This window comes from Trichechus manatus, unplaced genomic scaffold (assembly GCF_000243295.1).
Source record: "Trichechus manatus latirostris isolate Lorelei unplaced genomic scaffold, TriManLat1.0 scaffold00143, whole genome shotgun sequence".
In the NCBI taxonomy this organism is placed as follows: domain Eukaryota; kingdom Metazoa; phylum Chordata; class Mammalia; order Sirenia; family Trichechidae; genus Trichechus; species Trichechus manatus.
The window spans coordinates 4531834-4551737 of NW_004444079.1; the positions used below are offsets into that span (position 1 = coordinate 4531834).

Genomic DNA, 19904 nt, shown 5'->3' on the forward strand with positions numbered 1-19904 from the left:
AAGCTGCCTCCAGCTTACTCCAGAGCTGTACTGCCTCCCAGTGGCGCCTGAAGGGAAGAGCAGGGAGGGAAGCTGGGTATCAAGGGAACATGCTCCATCCCCAATCCCATTCCTGGACCCCACAGACTTCTGGCTATGTCCTGAATTCACCAGATTCCTTGGCTTCCAAATCTTGCCCTTTTTAGCCTGTTGAAATCTAAATCAACCTTCCGGGGTCATCTCAAAATTCCCTCCTCTTGGAGCCTGCATGCCATCCACCCACCCATCTTGCATTCCCCGAGCACTCCCCTTTCTGTTAACCTCGGCTGGCAGGCTCATTGTCTATCAGGCTGCATCAAGAGCACTGTCGGCAGCCTGGCTGGCTGGGAGGAGTTCAGGTCAGAAGTGAGGCCAGCCTCAGTCTATGAGAGAGCGAGAACCAAGGAGGGCAGAGGACTGCAGAGAGGCCATTTCAGAGGTGAATGGCTTCTTCACTCCTAACCTCTGCCCAGCACAGTGCCTGGCTCAGAGTCCCTGGTAATGTTTACTGAATTAATGCCAGGGCTCAAAGGAGAGGAAAAGAGCAGGGAATCGAAGCCCTGCTGTTCCCAGTGTGACCCTGGCTTGGAAAAGAGAAAGTCAGACCAGAAGGAATGGGAAATGAAGGAACCCCTGGCCTCACCCCTCACTGCTCCCAACATCTCTCCTCACACCCAGGAAGAGGGGGCAAACATGGGCCCAAGACTGTATCTGGTTGTTTCTTTAATTGAATGCAGACTCATTCATAGAAAACAGAAATACCAACTGTAGCATGGAGACAGACATAAAACAGAGTTCTGAAAACAAGATCCAGACCCACCCCCTCTCCCAGCCCCAGGAGACAAGTTTGGGCAAATAACACACATTCCCACCCCGAGACAGAGGCCTGCCTGACCTGTACCTCCCCCATCCTTGGCATCTGGAATGGACCAGTGGGGTGAAGGGGGGCCAAGGACCAGAGCAGCCATCGGGCCCAGAGCTGGGGGAAACTCAGTGTAAACTCCAAGGTTTCATAGGGATGTACGTGTGTTGCAACTAACACAGAAGTTGGCTAAAGACTGGACGGAAACTTAGAAGCCAGCCCCGGGTCCTAGAGTGAGGCTGGGACTGGGGACACAGAGGGTTATAAGCATATCCCTTCCTTTGCCCCCTTTCTCAGATGGGCACTGGGGCTCACTCGGCTGTGGAAGAGGCCGGATGGGCTGAGCTCCTGGTACCCTCCCTTTCCCCTGGACGTTCTCGGGCAGTGTCAATGGCACTGAAAGGGCCCCAGCTGGGGCTTGGCAGGACTAAGGGACTAGAAAAGGGAAGGGTGAGTTATTTTTCCCTCCAATCCTGGTACCAGCATCTGTCTAGGGGCCCAATGGGATTGGGGAGGTGACCTCTGAAATGTGGCTGACCCTCACTGCTAAAGAGCCAGCCCCTAAGTGCAGAGCAGAGAGAGGAGGCAGCACTGCCTTCGGCCTCTCACAGGCCTTAGCACCAAAAGCACCTGGTACCCGCTGGCCAGCCTCCCATGTCCCACATCACCATCCACTCTGGCTGACTGGAATGGGCAGTGATGGCAGCCAGGTGCAGCCCCACTGAGCACTGGGGTCCTGGTTCAGGACAGAGACCCAGGCCCTAGACTAGGGCCCTGGAGCAGGAGCCTGGGAGGAACAAAGGGCTTAGGGTCCCAGGCTGAGGGGGAGGGGAAGGACAGGCAGAATGCAAGGCATGATATGGGGAAGGCAACGCCTTCCCTCCTTCCTCCTGCAGACGGACAAATGGAGCGCCAATGGACGGGGACCTGTGGACAGCCCCAACACTGAGAAGAAAGCAGCAACTTGGCCATTGTCTGGGGTTTCAGGGGAGCAGGCCTCCTCCCTGGCAGAGGGCAAGGCTCAAGGCCACTCCCATGACGGTCCCGGGCCAGGCCTGGGCTACATTGCACTGTCCCGCCCCCACCCAGCCCTGGGCAGCAAGGCTGGGACTCACATCCCCAGCTCTACACAGGCAGGTGAGGCAGAGGAGCTCAGGGCCCCAAGAGATGATGCAAGGGGCCCAGCTCGCGCTAGAAGACGTAGATCTTGTCCCGCTGCACGGTATCCAGGTCGTCGTCCAGCGTCAGTAACACCTGGTGTGGGTGGGGTGCGAGGGCACTGGGTCAGGCACAGGGAAGGGGTAACCTCCACCTTCGGCTCCACCCTCTCTGCCTGGGCCAGAACTATCTCACGTACCAGGAAAGACCCAAACATGGCGATGGAGGAGAGGAAGTGCCAGATGTCGTGGTCATCGAAGAAGTCGAGGAGGATGCAGTCCCGATTGTGCTCCCGCGACTCCGCGGGGGTTTTCTGGGGAGGAACAGGGAGAGCTGCCTGCTGACAAGCTCTGGCGAAGTGGCACCCAGCCCCACCTCCCACCGCCCTCCAAAGCACTCTCTGTTCCAGCCTCGCTGGGAGAGCAGCCTCCTCTGACTCGCCCACTTCCCTTGTCTCCCACATCAAAGAAATGGCCTTCGTTACAGATTACTCTCTGAGGATGCTGGCTTCTGCCCTTTCACTGTTACTCTCCTCCCTTCAGATTTTTTATTTTTTTACTGTGCTTTAGGTCAAAGTTTACAGAGCAAATTAGTATCTTATTAAACAATACACACATTGTTTTGTGACATGGGTCGCCAACCCCATGATGTGTCAATACTCTCTCCCTTCTCCATCCTTGGTTCCCTGTTTCCATGTGTACAGTTTTCCTGTCCCTTCCCACATTCTTGTCTTTGCTTCTGGGCTGGTGTGCCCATTAGCCTCATGAAAATGACTGAACTACGAAGCATGTTCCTTACGTGTTATTGTTTGCCCTATAGACCTGTCTAATCTTTGGCTGAAGGGTGAATCTCAGGAGTGACTTCAGTACTGAGTTAAAAGGGCATCCAGGGCCCATACTCTCTGGGTTTCACCTGTCTCTGTCAGACCAGCAAGCCTGTCTTTTTTGCGTGCGTGAATTTGAATTTTGTTCTACATTTTTCTTCCGCTCTGTGCAGGATCCTCTGTTGTGATCCCCTGCCAGAGCAGTCAGTGGTCCCTTCAGATTCTTATTCCCTTTACTTAAGTAGAGCACAAGGCTGTGATTGCCTTTAGAAGCCTCCAACTTGGAGATGCTTGAAGGCCACCAAATCCTCCAAGCTCATTTCCCTGCCTCAGACTCTGTCCCTGCTCTATCCAGTCCCCCACAGCACCTGCAGGTTCATTTTTTTTCCTCCAAAGCACTATAGTCAGGCCATAGCCCTGCTCAAGGATGACGGTGGTCATGACCTGTAGGCTACAGCCTGTGGCCCACAGAGTCCTCCCTGCTCTGCCTGTAATCTCTATCCCACATCACTGACCATCTACCCTGGGTCTGCGGGCTGTCTGGGCTACATGCTGAGCTACAGAGATGACCATGACCTGCCTTCCTTCAAGGAGCTCACCATATTCACATGGCTCTCAAATCAGTGCATTCACTTACCACCAAGGCTGCCTCGTTTATTTCCACCTCTGTATCATTATTCAAGTCACAGCATCTCTTGGCCACAGGGCGCATCCCCATCACCCATCACTTTACGGTGAAAAAGCATGCCACCTCCTCCAGGAAGGCTTCCTGGACCTCATACCCTGACCTCCTGTACATTCTCCCCGCCCCACCTTACCTGTACTCTTCATTTCATGTATCATATTGTAAACAGCAAGACATCAACTAACAGTCTCTCTCTCGAACCAAATTAGAAGCGCCTCAAAGGCATAAATCATGTGAGACTTGGTTCTCATCTAAGAACTAAAGCCTGACTCGACAGTGGTAGGTGCCCTACTAGGCCAAAGAGAAAGCCTGATGTCTCTGACTTCAAAACCAGCTGTGCTCTCACAGGCTGTATGACCTTGGGCAAGTCACTTGGCCTCCCTGAGCCTCAGTTGCCTCCAAGTAAAATGCGGATGCCTGTGTGATAGAATGTTAAGGTTAAAGGAGAAAGCAGCTGGGAAACTGCTGGCCCACAGGACATGTTCACAATGATCATGAGAAAGAGAATCCACCATTTGCTGGCTCATGATGAGTTTGTGGACAACTCCCCACACCCTCTTGGCACGATGACTACTCACCTGCCAAGTGCTGAGTCCCTGGAAGAAGAAAAAGAGTGCAAAGCCCCAGACCACAGAGGTGCAGATGATGCAGAGCAGGGGGATGAGCTTGATCCTCTCCCCACTCCGGAGCTGGGGGGTGAGGAAGGGAAGAGCAGTATGAGAGCCAGGCCCTGCCTCCCCCACTGCCCAGCCTTTCCCGGCATCTTCCCCAGCTTTCAGGAGCACTCCTTCAGGAAGTCTTGTTGAACTTCTATCATCGCTTCACACAGCCACATAGCTCAACCTGTCCACAGGCAAGCAGCCTGGTGTCCTCACCCCTGATGTCCACCTAGGCTGGACCTCCACGTACTCAGAGCCCAACGATGGCAGAGTCCGCTGGCCAGGGGGCTTTTCCTCTACAGGGGCTCCTCTCACATTGGATGGCATGAGGGTCCCTTGGGAGCCATTGTTCCCTCAGAGGCCCAAGCCCACCACAAATTCATTGAGCTCAGCCTCCTCTCAAGTCCTGTGCTTAATGGGCGCCTTACCATCTGCTACCTGAAACGCTACCAGTTCCATGCACCATTCTAAGAACATGGAAGGGATTCAGTAAATGGCTCTAAATCCAGGGGGTACATGCAAAAAGCTTTAGCCTCTCTCCTCCTCAAATTCCACTGGGATCATCAGATGGGCAGAAGACAGATACACAGAAAAATGCCCCTCCTTCTCAGTGCTGCCTGGGGCAGGCTATATCCATCTGCCTCCATAAAAGGCAGGGCAGTGGGCAGAGAAGGCTCAGCCATTCCCCACTCACCTTCATGATAATGTAGAAGGCAAAGTACAGAAGCAGGTTGCAGATGCCAATGGCCAACAAGTAGGAGGCAAAGTCATTAGGGCGCATGATGAGCCCATAGGCAGCCCTGGCAAGAGGGAAGAAGGGCTGCTGAAGGAGAGGGCCAGAAGCAAGGAAAGAGCTCTCCCTCGCCTCGACCCTCACCATGTTTTATTATGATGGGGCTGGGTCCAGAAGCCCATAGAAAATTCTAGAGCTCTAGCTGCCCCCCACTTCTCTCTTCAGTCCCCATTTCCCTCTCAGGCCCGAAACTTAGAAGCTGTCCATGGCCCCCAAGGCAGCCAGCGGCTGGCCAAGATCCCAGCTAGGCTACCACAGACAATGGCCGGACTCACAGTGACCAGTTGATAATGTTGCCCATAACCAGCAGCACCATGCGGTCCTGGAGGGAAGCAGAGACACGGGGTCTGAGAGAGGGAAGGGCTGCAGGGAGGGGAAGAGAGAGGAAGAGAAATGGGAGAAGGCCCAAGTCAGCTAGTCTCCACCCCTATCCTGGGCTCTCAGCTACGCCTCCCCCCTGCCCCACTGGAGGGAAGAGAGCAGATGGAAGAGGAAGGGGCTGGGGAGCTGGGCAGGTACCGCGTAGAGAGGCCCACTGCACTGCCGGATGCAGTCCGTGTAGACCACGTGGAGGATGCGGCGGAAGATGCCCGAGTCTGCAGGGAGGACAGGATGGTGCTTAAAAGCACAGGCTGCCCTTTCTCCTGGGACCCCTGCCCTACGCCAGCTTTCAGGGGCATTCCTCGCCCAGTGATGTCTCCAGGGACCCCAGAACCTGAAAGTCTCCTGTGTCCAGGTCCCTGAGGCCATCAAACCCTCATCCCATGGGGCCCCCAGGCCTCCCTCCGTCCTGTCCCGCCCTGGGCATGCCCTCACCCAGCTTCCAGCGGCCCATGTAATAGAGCTGTGTGCTGAGCAGCAGGGTGGCAATGATGTGAATGACAGAGAAGACAATCCAGAACACCGTGTTCCCTTTGCCAAAGACCTGTCGGGAGGTTGCCAAGGGCAGGGCTGAGGAGGCCCTGAGGGCGTGCAGCTCCTGTGGCCTAGCTCTTCATGCAGGAGAGCCAGGGTGGCTGCTTGGCCTGGCTAGGGATCTCAGGGGGGTCCAGGGAAGGCACTCTTAGGAAGTGGGGTCCCTCCTGCAGGAGGTGGAGAGGCATGTATGTGCACATGCAGTGTGTGTGAGCGCACGTGTGCCTTTCCAACGGGGCGAGCAGAGGGATCAGAGCAGGCTCAATGCAGAGCGGGCCAGGCCCTCACCACGCCCAGCACAGAGAAGAAGATGACGATCGCCAAGCAGGCGTAGGCGCTGTAGGCACTGGCGTTGATGTCCGGGTGCCGCTTCTGGTAGAGCTTCAGCATGCAAAGTCCAGCGATCATGTACATGAATGATGTGTCTAGGGGCAGAACATGCCTGTCAGCTGGGAAACATCCACCAGACCTCAGCAGGGAAACCCCAGCCCGGACAACCGGAGTGGGAAGGGGGAGTCCCAACAGCTCGCCATGGTCACAGAGCGAGTTGGCAGTGGGCTGATGATTGAACTCCAGTCCCCTAACTCGCAAACTAGTGCTGTCCCTGCCAGGCCACACTGCCACCCCACTGGCCATCACACAGAGTCTGACTTCCTCAACGACAAATGGGAGAACTCAGTGTGTCAGAGACTGTGAGCACCCCAAGATAGGCTTCATTATCTGTCTTCTCAGTGCTTGCACATGCCTGGTACACAGGAAGCACGCAATGGATGAACAACAGAGCATCCAGATGCCTCTTTTCTGTACGTTAGGAGGTGTGCACATACAGGCATCCCAGCTCTGGAGTCCCCAACAGGACTGAGTCTTGGAGCTCACTGTGGGGAATGGGGCAAGAGTGTGGTGGTGGAGACTTGGGCAGGTGCCTGAGTCAGCAAGAGAAGAGGGAGACCTTGCTCACCAAACTGGAAATTGGTGTAGTTGGGGCAGACATGATAGCAGGCGCTGAGAAGCCCCTCCATCATCAGGGCTGTGCCCATGGCATAGAACAGGCCAAAGTGTTTTGGGATCCCACATTCCTGTTGTGGAGGAGAAGGGAAGGTAGGGAGGTGGCAAGGTACAGAGGGAGGGAGGAAGAAAGCGATTCCACAGAGGCAGCCCTGAAGAGAGGAGCGGAGGAGAAAAAGGGGTGGAATGTGGGCAGAGTGGATGTGTGGGCAGGGCACCGTCTGCCAGAGTTTCTGGAGCTAGGGCCTTGGTGGGCTGGCGGGCAGGCAGGCAGGGCACTCCCTTACCAGGGCATACAGGTCGTTGCGCAGCAGGGCCCGGTTGTGATTGATCTCCCGCTGTAGGATGATAAGCAGGAAGAGAAGCCCCAGCAGGATGTAGCCCAGGTTGCTAAGAATGTTGTTGAAGGCGCTAGAAGGGACAATACAAGGCACATTGCCCAGGTCTCATAACCCTAGCCTCTTCCCTGCCTGGGCCAATGTTCCACAGAGCTCCTACCCCCTGTGCCCTGATTCACCCTTTGCCTGGGGAAGGGGCCTTCTAACACTGTCCCCACCTGAGGTTGCCCAGCGGGTGAGCACAGAGGAAATTGTAGTAGCAGATGTCCTGATTTCCTGTGACATTCACCACCTGCAGCAGGGAGAGGGAGCAGGGGACGAGGGTGTCACAGCACTGACCATCTACCCTGTGTCTGTGGGCTGTCTGGGCTACATGCTGAGCTACAGAGATGACCACGACCTGCCTTCCCTCAAGGAGCTCACCATATTCACACGGCTCTCAAATCAGTGCATTCACTCACCACCAAGGCTGCCTCGTTTATTTCCACCTCTGTATCATTATTCAAGTCACAGCATCTCTTGGCCACCGGGCACATCCCCATCACCCATCACTTTATGGTGAAAAGCATGCCACCTCCTCCAGGAAGGCTTCCTGGACCACATACCCTGACCTCCTGTACATTCTCCCTGCCCCACTTTACCTGTACTCTTCATTTCATGTATCGTATTGTAAATTGCAAGACATCAACTAACAGTCTCTCTCTCGAACTAGATTAGAAGCGCCTCAAAGACATAAATCATGTGAGACTTGGTTCTCATCTAAGAACTAAAGCCTGACTCAACAGTGGTAGGTGCCCTACTAGGCCGAAGAGAAAGCCTGACTCAGCCCAAAGCCCTGGCAAAGAGGAGCCAGGCCCCAGCCACTCCAGCCGTTAGGCAAAGGATAGGAAGCGCCACCACGGCCAGCAGCTGTGCGCATGCTCCTTCTGAAAACAGTGACGCCAGAGGCAGTCACTGTCCCCTTCTCACTGGGTGTGGCTGAAAACCCTGAGGCATGGGGTTCTTGGCCTACATTAGAGAAAAGGGAAGGGAAACCAACACTTGCAGAGTCCCAAACTTGTTTCATAAATCCCCGCAACAGCCCAGGGAAGGTGGTATATTGGCATTGTACCTCCCCCACGCTGCAGATGAAGAAACTGATGCTCAGGGAGGTTAAGTGATTTGCCCCAGGTCACCAAGCTGGTAAGGCAGAGTTGGGATTTGAACCCAGGTCTTGTGTCTCTAAAACCTGTGCTCTTTCTAGAGCCCCAGGCTGGGAGGGTCTGCTCTTTGCAGTGACACCCCAGACTGTGGCAAAGATGAACCTGCAGCTATGCAGGGTTCTGGCCTAGGGCCTGGCAGGCCAGCCCCTGCCCTCTCACCGTCTGGTAGGTGATCACCAGCTGCACCACAGGAAGAGCATAGAAGACGGCAATGGTGGCGATGTTCCTGAGGGGTGGGAAGGCAGTGTGAGGCGGGCAGGGCCCAAGAAGCTGCCATACACCCCGCAAATAACAGGAACCCGAGATTGCTTGGCTCGCTCACCAGAAGTAGATCTGGTACTTTTTCCGCAAAACGCGTTTGTCCTTCCGAGCCAGGTCAGCCACGTAGAGGTATTGCTGAGGAGAAGCTGGAGTAAGTACCACTTACCTACCCTCCAGGGGAAGCCATGCTCACTCAGCCAGGGGTGGACAAAAGAGCCCTCCCTCACACAGGCCATAATTCAGGGGGCAGGGCTCTAGGCCATCCCATTGCTGCAGCTGGTTAGACCGAGGGCTGGCCAATCAGCCTGGGGAGTTGAGCCAGTTTCCCCTAGAATCGATCCTGGCCCCACTGCTGCCCTGATACACCACCAGTGAGGGCTCTGCTGGGACCCAAACACAGAATCTCCCTTCCTTGGGAAACCCCTGGCCAGGGCCAGGCCCACAGGGTGAGGGACCTTGGTGCGGATGACATTCTTGTCCGAATCGATGTCAGTCAGCGTGTCATAGTCGTCCTCTTCCACAGAGCTCATGGAGTCGAGCCGCGGCCGCGTGCCCACTGGGTCTGGGAAGTGCAGGAAGGGCAGGGTTGTACTGGGGGGTATAGTAACCCTAGGTCTGTCCCCGCATCTGAGGCAATTGTCAAAATTACTAGGCAGTGGGGAAGAGGCAAACTGTGAGCCAGGGCTCAGAGCAGGGGTAGATATGGGCTCAGCCCTTAAGAGGAGATCAGGTGCTCCTAAGTCCTTGAGGGGAACAAGGGTGGGCTCTGCAAAAAGGCCATCAAACAGGGACTTCTCTAGCTTTGCTCCAGTCCTTGTTCCCCTCACTGAGCTTGAGCTTCCCAGGCCAGGACACTGAGCAAACCCCAGACATAAGCAACAGGATTGAATTCCACAGAAGTCATGCTGATCAGAATGTGCCCAGCCTTGTGAGTTCTGAGAAGACACTGCCTTGGTCACCGTGGGTTAAAGACCCAGTGGGCCCTGGAGTGCAGGCAAGGGTGAGAGGCTGCCTCTAGGAAGGGCACCTCTCCCTCATCCTCTCCTCTTCTATAATCTTCAGAAGCATCTTCCTGGGACCCCACCTGACCATGCCCCCAGGAGGCCAGGACAGGACACCCCTGCCCAAGAGCCCCAGCCCAGCAGGCCAGGGAGTGAGGGTGCTGGGAAACAAGGCAGCACTGTCAAGAGCATCTGGGAACACCCAGCCTGAGAGTGGCTGGCCCAGGCAGCAGCTGGAAGCAGGGGTAGGGCATTGGCCCTCCAGCCCCAGAGGCCAGTGCCTGCCTCTCTCAGAAGACACAGAGCCAGCAATTACTGCCATTAGATGGGGAAGCCATGCACAAAGCATCTTTCTGGCTCTGGTCAGCTGCCCTGGCAGGAGCTGATTGGTAGAGCAGCTCCACCTCTCCCCACATCTACCCATGACAATGCACAGCTGCCGCATCTGGCCAGAGGGGAGGCGCCGCTTGAACTGGTCGTGCCCTTCAAAGGAAAGGGAAAGTTACCAGGGATCTGGGGCCAAGGAGGAAAGGACGAGGGAGGAGAGGAGCAGGGAGAACAGGCCCTTCCCTGGTTCCAGCATCTGGCAGAAGAGGCAACCGCCCACCATCACTTTTCACCACCAACACCAGCCCTGCAGCAGCACAGCCCTTACCCTGGCTGGGCCACTCACCCTGGTAACTGTAGGACAGGTCCCCAGTGCCTGTGCTGTCAACCAAACCATCAGTGGATCCGGAACCATTCTCTGCAGGAACAGTCAAGTGGTAAACAGGGAAGGAGATGCTAGGCCCATCCCTAAGGGCTCTGAGCAGCTGCACAAGGCATGGGCTACTTGGCCTCCTCAGAGGTGGTCACCCAAGGAGACCAGCTTGTGACTGGGCAAGCACAACCTCCAGCTTTGCTACGTACCAAAGGAGCCATAGTTGTAACCCTCATAATGAGAGCTGCCAGGGAAGGCATCGGCCAAGATCCGTGGGTGACCTGTAATGAGAAGTCGAGGTCCCCTTAGTCCTGAATTAGAGAGAGACCTAGAGCCAGAGACAAGAAAAAGAAAGAATCCAGAGCAGACAGGCACAGAGGGGCCATGCCAGCAGCAGTGAATAAGCACCTATCCAGGTAAACAAATCTTGTTCCTACCACCACCTGCCCCACTTCCCACGTGCTTCCCCAAAAGAAATACTCGCTACCCTATGGCCTTCCAAAAGACAGAGGAAGGTCAACAAACTGATGCATCCAAGTTACCAGCAGCAAGGACAAACAACACCCAGCCTGCCCAGGCCCCACCCAGGCACCCCTTCCACTTCACCACCCTCCCCGACTCTGGACTCCTGCTCTTCTTTCCAACAGCACCTGGGGCTTACCAAGGAGAGCAGCTGAGAGAGAAGGTCCCAAGCAGGAGGGAAGATAGAAAGAGAAGGAGGAGTGGAAGACAGAGAGACAGAATGCAAGATTAATAATTCCAGAGACTATAAACTGCACCACCTGAGGCGGACAGCGAGCAGGACCCAGGAGGAATCAAGGGGTGGCCTTTAAGGTGTGCATGCCACGAAGGGCAGGGCCCAACATCCCAGCTCCATTCCCATTTTACTCCCCACTGAATATCCCAGAAGCCCCGAGTCCTTTCTCCCCCACTGCCCGAGGAAACGTCCACAGTATCACCTCCACAACACAACACAAACCTTGCCCTCCCACCCAGGCCCCTGGGAGGTACCACTTTCTGGGCAGGCTCGGTCCACGGCCACCAGCAGGGTCTTCTTCTTCTGCCTGCAGGGACAGAATCTGGAAGCTACTTAGGTGGGACAGGATGAGGGTCCTTCCTGTACTGGGATAGCCTTCCTTCCACCCACGCCACCTCATCCTGATCCCTGTAATCCTGTCTGTCCTCCATTCATGATCCCAGAGCTCCTCCCAGGCTGGGGAGCAATGTGGGGTCTCCCTGCTTGGGAAAAAGGTTGAGGAGAAGAGGCAGTTCCAGGGGAGGGGAGCATGGACCACAGACCCTAACAGAGACCTGCCTTGCTGGGCCCCCAGCTCCACACTGGCCTGTGGATGGTGTGGAAGATTACCGTAGGCCAGCTCAGACCTTGCACCAACATCCACCTCCACCACATCCCCTGCCCAACCACCCAGAATAGGGGCGGGTCCAGCCAGCTCCACTTTACCTCCAATTCTCCCAACAGGCCAGGAGGATGGTCAGCAGGTAGAAGGAGAGAAATATGCCCAGACAAAAGAGCATACCACCAACATAGGCCTGGGCTGCGGGGAGGAAAGGAGAAAGAGGAACACATCAACATCTTTCAGGACTGCCCACAGTACAAAAGGCCCTTCATGATCTGGATTCTCTCCCCAGTCTAATGTCTTACCACTTCTCCCCTCAAGTGTAATGACCCAGTCCATCTGAACAACTTGCAAGTCCCCAGATACACGAAACTTTAACATGATTCCTGTCTTTGCTCATGTTGCCGTGTCTGCTAGAATGTTCTCCTTTTTAATTTTTTTTATCGTGGTGAAATATATATAATTAAACGTGTGCCATTCCAATCATTTCTACGCGTGAAATTCAGTGACATTAATCTTGTCCCCCATGTTGTACAACCACCACACCTATCTGTTTCCAAATCTTAGAACTTTCTCTTCTGCTTCTCAATAACTCCATCTTGACTTAGCCTTCAAAACACAGCTCAGGGACTGTGTCCTCCGGGAATCTTCTTGGCCTCTTTACAGTTCCCAAAGTGCCCTACTCTCAGTGTGTCACAGCTCCCAGCACTTTGTGTAGCTACAGCTTTCCTCCTGACATGTCTGGCCCTCTGGACTGTGAGCTCCCTAAGGTCTGTGGCCCTAGCACAGCACTTGGCACACAGAGGTGCTCCATAAATATTTGCTGAATAAGTAACCCGTACAGAAGAAACTTCTTTCCCCTCCCATCATAATTCCTGATTTTTATTTTACATTTTCCAGTTCACGAAAGGCCCCATTCAATCATTCAGTAAATATTTACTGAGCACTGGCTTGAAGCCTCGTTCTTAGTAATTTTGTGCTAAACCTCACAACTTGGGGAAACTAATGAGACAGACTTTACTCTCCCCATTATACAGAATAGACAGGGAAACTGAGGCTCAATGAGACTGCCCTACTACTAAGTGGCAGTGAGAGAAGCAGAACCCTGTACTCTAACCTTTAGTCATGGTTGCACCACATCACACCAGAATGCACCTCCTGGTCCTCCCCAGCTTGCAGCCTGACAAGAATCCACGCTCTTCTTACTGCCTCAGCTGCTCAAGTAGGTCCTCATCACCCTCCCCATTCAGAGAACATCCCATACTCTAGGTCTGAAGGAAAAGCCAGAGGCCTATTCATCCCTACTCAGCCACCCACACTTACACGTGACTGCCCGAGATACCAGCACTGACAGGGTTTTCTGGCGGTGCCCTTGATCAACCGGTTCATCTGGAAGTGAAATGTCAAACTGGTAAAGACGTGGTCACCTGGAGCTTGGCTAGAGCTGGTGGGCCAGGCCTGGGAGAATCTGGGGCCAAGAAGTTTATCCCATCAGGCTCACCAACCAGCCATGCAGGCTCTTCTATCTCCCAGGAACTGACCAAGCCCCCGCCCCCATCCCTAGCCAGGCCCAGGGCACAAAATGTACCTTCTCCAAGGGGGTAGAAAGGCAAGGAACCCCCACAGGCCTGGTCTTCAGTCTTCACCACCACCACCACATAAAAGCTGTTGCTAGGAAAGTCTTTGCGCTGCAGGATAATGACGACGATGATGATTAGCAACGTCATCATCATCACCAACCTTTTCAAAATGCTTGTTTCAGGCCAGACAATATGCTAATCTCTTTACATGTATTATTTTATTTAATCCTCACAATAATCCTTAATATAAGTACTATTATCTCTCTTAGGAAACCCTGGTGGGGTAGTGGTTAAGTGCTACAGCTACTAACTAAAAGGTGAGCAGCTGGAATCCACTAGGCTTCTTGGAAACTCTGTGGGGCATTTCTACTCTGTCCTATAGAGCTGCTATGAGTAGGAACTGACTTCATGGCAACGGGTTTTTTTGAAACAGATTTAAAGAAGTTAGCTTAGGGTCACACTGCTAGTAAGTGGTAGAGCCAGAATCAAACCTAGTTCATCTAGCTCCAGAGCCCAAACCTTGAACCTACATGCTATGGCAAGGTGAGTGAACGTGTCTCACCTGGAGACACGTGGGTCATGGAACTCACGGTTGTCTTGTTACATGCTGGGAAGCAAAAGCAGAGGTGTCACATTACCTCTGTCAGTTGCACAGCTGGATGCTGTGAGGTGAACACATGGCTTCCCCCTTCCTGCCCCCAGAACAGGTTTCAGCCTTTACCACAGGGAGTACCTAGCATCCAACAAGGCCTTTCCTCCCTCACTATCAGTGCAATGAATGAAGTAAATATGACAGCCAGCAAGGGCATTCTTCTCTTTCCTGTCACCAATTGATTATGGGTCAATTCTCACAGATTTCAGAAGACCCCAAGTCCACAGGGACTGGACAGCCAAGACTCAGTCTTGTGGGTAAGGCAGGAACAAGGCAGAGGACAAGGAGCAAGGCTTTGGAAAGCTAATCACCTGGCTACCTCTCCCAAAGGCCATGTGTGTTTCCTACCTGCACAGTGATGGCTGCCTTCTTGGTCATTGTCTGGTACATGCCGATGAAAGCCACATTGTTGTCCAGGTCATAGACAGGGCACTAGAGGGAGGAGGGAAAAGGCAGATGGACAGGGCTTGGGCCCTGTCCCCTCTCTTTAGCAGCCCTGCTGCCCACTGTAAAGAAGAGACTAAAAGGGCCAGGCAACTTACCAGGACATCCTGGATGGAGATGACCGAGCAGGGGAAGGCCTTGTTGGAGGTCACTTTGACAATCACCGAGTCTACTCCCTCAGGGAACTCATACTTGAAGTACTGAGGGCAAAAGAAGGGAATAGGGGAGAGCCCCATTCATGAGGATGCTCTTTGTCCCTATAGAAGTAAGCAGTCTCCCATTAAGCAAGAACCCAGAATCCTCTCAGGGTTGGACAGTGGTGGTTCTCTGAAGAGAAGAGCCTTGATTACAAGTAGCCCCATTTTCAGTACACTGCTTCCCTCAACCTCAATTGGATATTCAGGACAGCGCCTGAAAGGCAGACCCCATGTCTCTGCACAGTCCCACGCTGTCTGTCCCTCAGCAGCCTAGGGCTAGAGTTCCTGCTTGCAGAGAGTCCCTCCACGGAAAGTTCAGCTAACTTGAAAGTCCTACTAAAGACCACTGATTCTTCCCACTCTCGTGTCCAAGCTTCCCATTTCTCCTCTTGAGGGGTAGCTGACAGGGAAACTTTACCTGGGGCTGAGCTGCTGTGGTATTGAAGCTAAACTGCTCCCCAGTCCTGTAGGGCAGAGAAGAGCCCCCCATGGTCACTCCTAGAACTTGGGAAGGAGGCCAGTCCCCGCGGTCCCCTTGCTCTCCCCCGCAGACCTGAGCACGAAATCATCCATGCGGTTGACACGGAGCTGGTAGGTGGTGTTGACTGGTGACAGGGTGGACACATCCACATAGAAGAACTGGATCTCAGACTCATTCTTGGTAGGGGGCTGACAAAGTGTTCGTTCCACCTTTTGGTAGAGGTACTTGCGCTGATATCTATGGCCCGAAGCAGAGGTTAGGACATGACCACTATCCCAATTCCTCCAAACTGGTCTCCACCACCCTGCTATTCCTGCCTCATGCTGGCTGACTTTGCCAACCTCTTGGTTCAGGAAATGGGGAGGAGACATAAAAAGGTTTCCTGGGTGGTCTGAGGCCCTGAGTGAGGCTCTGGGCAAGGCTAGGACTAAGCATCCCCCCTCCTTGATCCCTGGGTCCTACTCACAGCCCTCGCAGGATTAGGGGCACCTGGAAGGACACCACAGCCTCCTTCTGGCGGACAACAAACAGCAAAGGAGCCCCCTTCTGCTTGTTCAGGACGTTCACAGACACACGCACACCCTCCGTCTGCAGAATGACATGGAAGTGACCCTCAGTCAAGCTGTGGTGACTCTACCTCTGCCACCTAGGCACATGGCTCCAGGGACCTTGGGCTCTGCCTTCCCTCATGCCAATCTTTGTGCTCTTGCCCTATCCTGGTCAGGCTGAGAAGCGCTCTACGCCCTTTCTTATGCCAGAGCAACCCCCAGTCTCCAGGAGGATTAACAGCAGAGGCCCGCTCCTGGGTGGCAGACTTGTGCAGGGCAGCAGGACCCAAGGAACTGCAGGGCCTAACTTCCTAACAGGAAACCACTATTGACTTTGGGAGTCTCGGGGATGCCCCACTGCTACCTGTGTGTATGGGGATGCACACACCTGCACACACATGTGCATGCACACACATACACACACAAACAGGCACAGAAGAGCAAGAAGTGCTCCTCAACCTTCTTCCTTGTGAGCTAGGAAATCAGTAGAAGGCTCCTTTTCAACAACTATTCCAGGGGCCAGAGCCCAGCAGTGGTGAAAGCCAAGCTGTATCCATAGCTCTGGCCAATGGATAAAGCTGTAGAGCAGTCACTTCACATCTCTGAGCCTCAATTTCCTCCTCTATAAAATGGAGACACTCTCGCCATCGGAGCTATGGAGGAGATGACTGAGACAGTGTATAGGACAGAAGCGACTTAAAGAACCCAAACTCTAGGGATCACAGCCTTCAGGGTGCCTTCAGATATGGGAAAAAAGGAAGAAAAGACTCCAAGTAGGTGGCTGAAAAGAAGCAAGAGGAGATCAAACTTCAGAGAACCCTAAACCCCTCCCCGTCCTGGGAAAAAAAAGCAGATCCCCATTTTCAACTCTACTGCTTCCCAGTAAAACCAGGCAATGGAGAGAGAGAGAGGATGAGAAAGAAAATGAATGAGACTGCTGGCTCCCTGGGTAAGGGACCATGCAACCAGGATGCAAGAATTCCCCCAAATCTCAACTCTGCCTGGGTCTAGGCTTCCCACCTAGCTATGCCCATGTTCAACTCAGAGGCTCATAGCTGGGGAGGAAATGACTGAAAAGTCAGGGTGAGGAAGATTTTCCACTGTGGACAAACTCCCTTTCTCTCCCCACCCAACTTGCAGTTGGGTTTACCTCTGCCACTCTCACTTACAAGGCCAGCTGGCTTTCTGAGGCAGGAAGAGGGCTGGGAAGGTCCCAGCACTTATAGGCACCTGGGAAGTTCTCCGCCATCTCCCTGGGCAGTCTGGGCTATAATGTGCCTGGGCAGAGAGGGCTGCAACCTTTCAGTTCTGGGCCTGTCCCATTACCCCTCCCCATGGGATTTTTGGGGCCAAGCCCAGTTACAGGCATACTTCTCCTTCACCCAGAGCTCAGTCAGATTCTGGGTGTTGGTGTAGAGGGCAGGCCAGTCTCGCTGTACCGCAGCTGGTGGAGCGGGACGGGAGGGACGGGGGAGGCGGGGAGGCGGGGGTTCGAAAAGAAGATGGGAATGAGACAACTTCAGCAACTGCCCAGTCGGAGCTTTAGAGAAAGCGGTGGCAAATGAAGAATAACGACTGGTCATGAGGTTCCAGGGTGATTCTGAGAAACGGGAACCCAGCGGGGCAGATAGCTCTTGGGGCCTCAGAAAGAGGGTAGAAGAATCGCCCAGCCCTTGCCTGCTCGCCCACTCACCACCTGCCTCCCTGCCCAGCCCCAGCCCTCACCCGGTTGCGGGTCACAGTATGGTTGAAAATGTAGATGTTGACCAGCTCGCTGTTGACCTCGTCCACGTAGGTGCGCTCAAACTCGGCATCTTTCTGTGAGACGTTCTTGGGCCCCAGAACCCCCAGATGGTTCTCGACCGAGGCCACCAAGAGCACCAAGACGGGCAAGCCCAAAGCGAACATGGCCCCGGCAGGGCGGCAGTGGCGACGGTAGCGGGGATGGCGGCAGCGGCGACGGGCAGCAGGACACCTCTGCGACGGGTTGCGGCTCCGGCCGCAGCTTCCAGCATCTCACCAAGACCAGAACTTTAACCCCGGCCTGAGATTAGGGACATCCCCTCCCTGGAGCCGCCGAGACGCTCCCACGGGCCCCGAAGGGGAGGGGGGATGGGGAGGGGGAGGGGGCTGGGGCGGGGTACGGACCACGGGAAGGGACCCCAGATCGCGAGGGGCTGAGCTCGTCCCCGAGACCCTATGGCCCCCGCCCAGGTCCGTGAGAGCGAGTGGCGGCAGGTTGCCGGGAGCCGGGAGACGCCGGGAAAGGGGAGGGAGGGAGGAGGAAGCCGGCGGCGGGGGTGGACGGGGAGGGACGGAGAGTATGAGGGTGAGGGGCTTGATAGGTGGTAGCCACCGCACACTGTGCGGGGCTGCGAGTTTTCCGGGGCGCTGGCCCTTTAAGGGCGGGCGGACGCTGCGGCCCCGGCGCTCGGAACTCTAGAAAGTGAGCTGCGTCGCTGGGCGGTAAACAGCTAGGTGGCCAGCCCGCTCGCTGACGTCAGGAGAAACAGACACAGATTTAAAGGACCAGGTCCCGGATTTGGCCTTAAAGGGACCACAGCCGTCTAACTGGAGGGGTAAGTCTTGGATGCTTTCTCCAACTCCTACTCCGCTACCGCCCTCTCTTTCGTTATCATGCCCGTCCCCGGAAGCCCGGATTGGAATAAGCGGATGTTTCTATGAAGGGCTTCCAAGTGTTTGGTTGTTATTGACAAATTCTTCCCTTTGCGTAAACAGGAATACCGCCGAACCCGTTATGGACCGTGGATGGTGGATGTTAGCGGTAATAACGATGGGTTCCGCTAATATCCGTCCCCGGTCCTTTTTTTTTTTTTTTCTCGTGTCTTAAGAAACGAAGAACGCAAGGAAGGAAACAAGACGGCTTGTAGATGGAGAAGTTGGGGCAAAAGGAACCCGCGTGCGCTCTCACATCCCTTTGCTGCGGCCACATAGCTTTAGACGCCTTCCAAGCTTGTGGAGCTATTTATCCTGTTCTCTGGAGAGGGATATACAAAGCTCATTGAAATATAGTCACTTTGAGTGTGAACTGGTGAAAACTTTTCTGCCAAATATTTTGTCACTGTGTTTCAAGAAAATCAAGGAACTTTATACTCGTTGACCCAGTAATTCCACTTCTGGGACTCTATCCTAAGGCAATAAGAAATACAGATAAAAATTTGTGGGCAGCTATGTTTATAACTGTGATATAATATAACGCATACAGGAAACAAACGCCCACAATGAGGGAGTAGTTAAATGCGCTATTATTATGAAAGCATCGAAATGACGGTTAAGACTTTAAACTAAAAAAAACCAAACCCATTGCCATCGAGTCGATTTCAACTCAAAGCGACCCTACAGGACAGAGTAGAGCTGCCCCATAGAGTTTCCAGGGGCAGCTGGTGGATTTGAACTGCAAACCTTTTGGTTAGCAGCAAGCTCTTAACCACTGCGTCACTAGGACTCCTTAAGACTTTAAGGGAGGTGTAAATGCTGAATTCAGGATAGGATCCTATATAGACAGTATATCTCCCAAATACATGGACAGACATAGAGAAACTTTGAAGAAATTGCACAAAAAAATCCAACAAGGATTATCTCTGAATTACAGGAGATTTAAAAAAATAACATGTATCTTATCATTTGCCTTTAATTCCAAAAGTATAGAAAAGTACACACACAAAAAAAAAGAAACAAAAAAAAAATCACTGAATTTGTAGATGGATTTAAAATTTTATTTTTTTATATTTTTAAAAAAATTATAAATTGCATATAATGTACATGTATTCCTTTAATAAGATGAATTTACTACTAGATATGTTTAAAGGAAAAGATACCCTAATGAAGCCATATAGAATAGTGCCTTCTCAAGGCTCTTCTGTTGCTGGCAAGATTGTAGCATCCTCAGCCTCTGCCCCTGCCTTACTAGCTGGGGCGTTGTTCCAGTGAAGACTGTTTTACCTTATGACTAATAATAAATATTTATTCCTTCCTGCAATAAATATTTAAGAGCCCTATTATGTGCCAGGCATTGTTTTAGTCACACTGGTCAAATGAGGAGTTAGACCTGACCCCTGCCCAGCTAGAGCACACTTGGGGATGAAGACCTGAAGCACACTGCGTGGGCTGGAGAACCCTACAAAGTCAGAAAGAAGAAAACCTTAGGGGTTTCCTGGGCCAACCCCTAATTTTACTGATGAGTAATGTGAGGCCCAGAAAATG

General features: G+C 53.5%; 1 protein-coding gene across 1 annotated transcript; it reads right to left on the reverse strand.

The window, feature by feature from the left end:
• Positions 1-735: 735 nt before the first annotated feature.
• Positions 736-17701, reverse strand: SIDT2 (SID1 transmembrane family member 2). The gene is made up of 26 exons (XM_023739962.1): positions 17406-17701; positions 15599-15720; positions 15205-15369; positions 15070-15115; positions 14553-14654; positions 14359-14442; positions 13367-13466; positions 13102-13167; positions 11883-11976; positions 11432-11484; positions 10630-10701; positions 10394-10465; positions 9175-9281; positions 8781-8854; positions 8618-8684; positions 7475-7548; positions 7206-7329; positions 6872-6989; positions 6202-6338; positions 5815-5923; positions 5518-5594; positions 5274-5320; positions 4900-5005; positions 4125-4235; positions 2238-2351; positions 736-2134 (listed from the first exon to the last, which is right to left on the reverse strand). The coding sequence occupies exons 1-26, from the start codon at positions 17586-17588 to the stop codon at positions 2072-2074; spliced, it is 2487 nt and encodes an 828-aa protein (XP_023595730.1). The 5' UTR covers positions 17589-17701; the 3' UTR covers positions 736-2071.
• Positions 17702-19904: the final 2203 nt, after the last annotated feature.

Coding starts and splice junctions, on each gene's coding strand:
- SIDT2 (XM_023739962.1), bottom strand. CDS start 17,588: ATGTTCGCTTTGGGCTTGCCCGTCTTGGTGCTCTTGGTGGCCTCGGTC. Junction 8,855..9,174: donor AGAATGTCATCCGCACCAAG/GTCCCTCACCCT, acceptor GCTTCTCCTCAG/CAATACCTCTACGTGGCTGA. Junction 2,352..4,124: donor AGGGACTCAGCACTTGGCAG/GTGAGTAGTCAT, acceptor GTTCCTCCCCAG/AAAACCCCCGCGGAGTCGCG.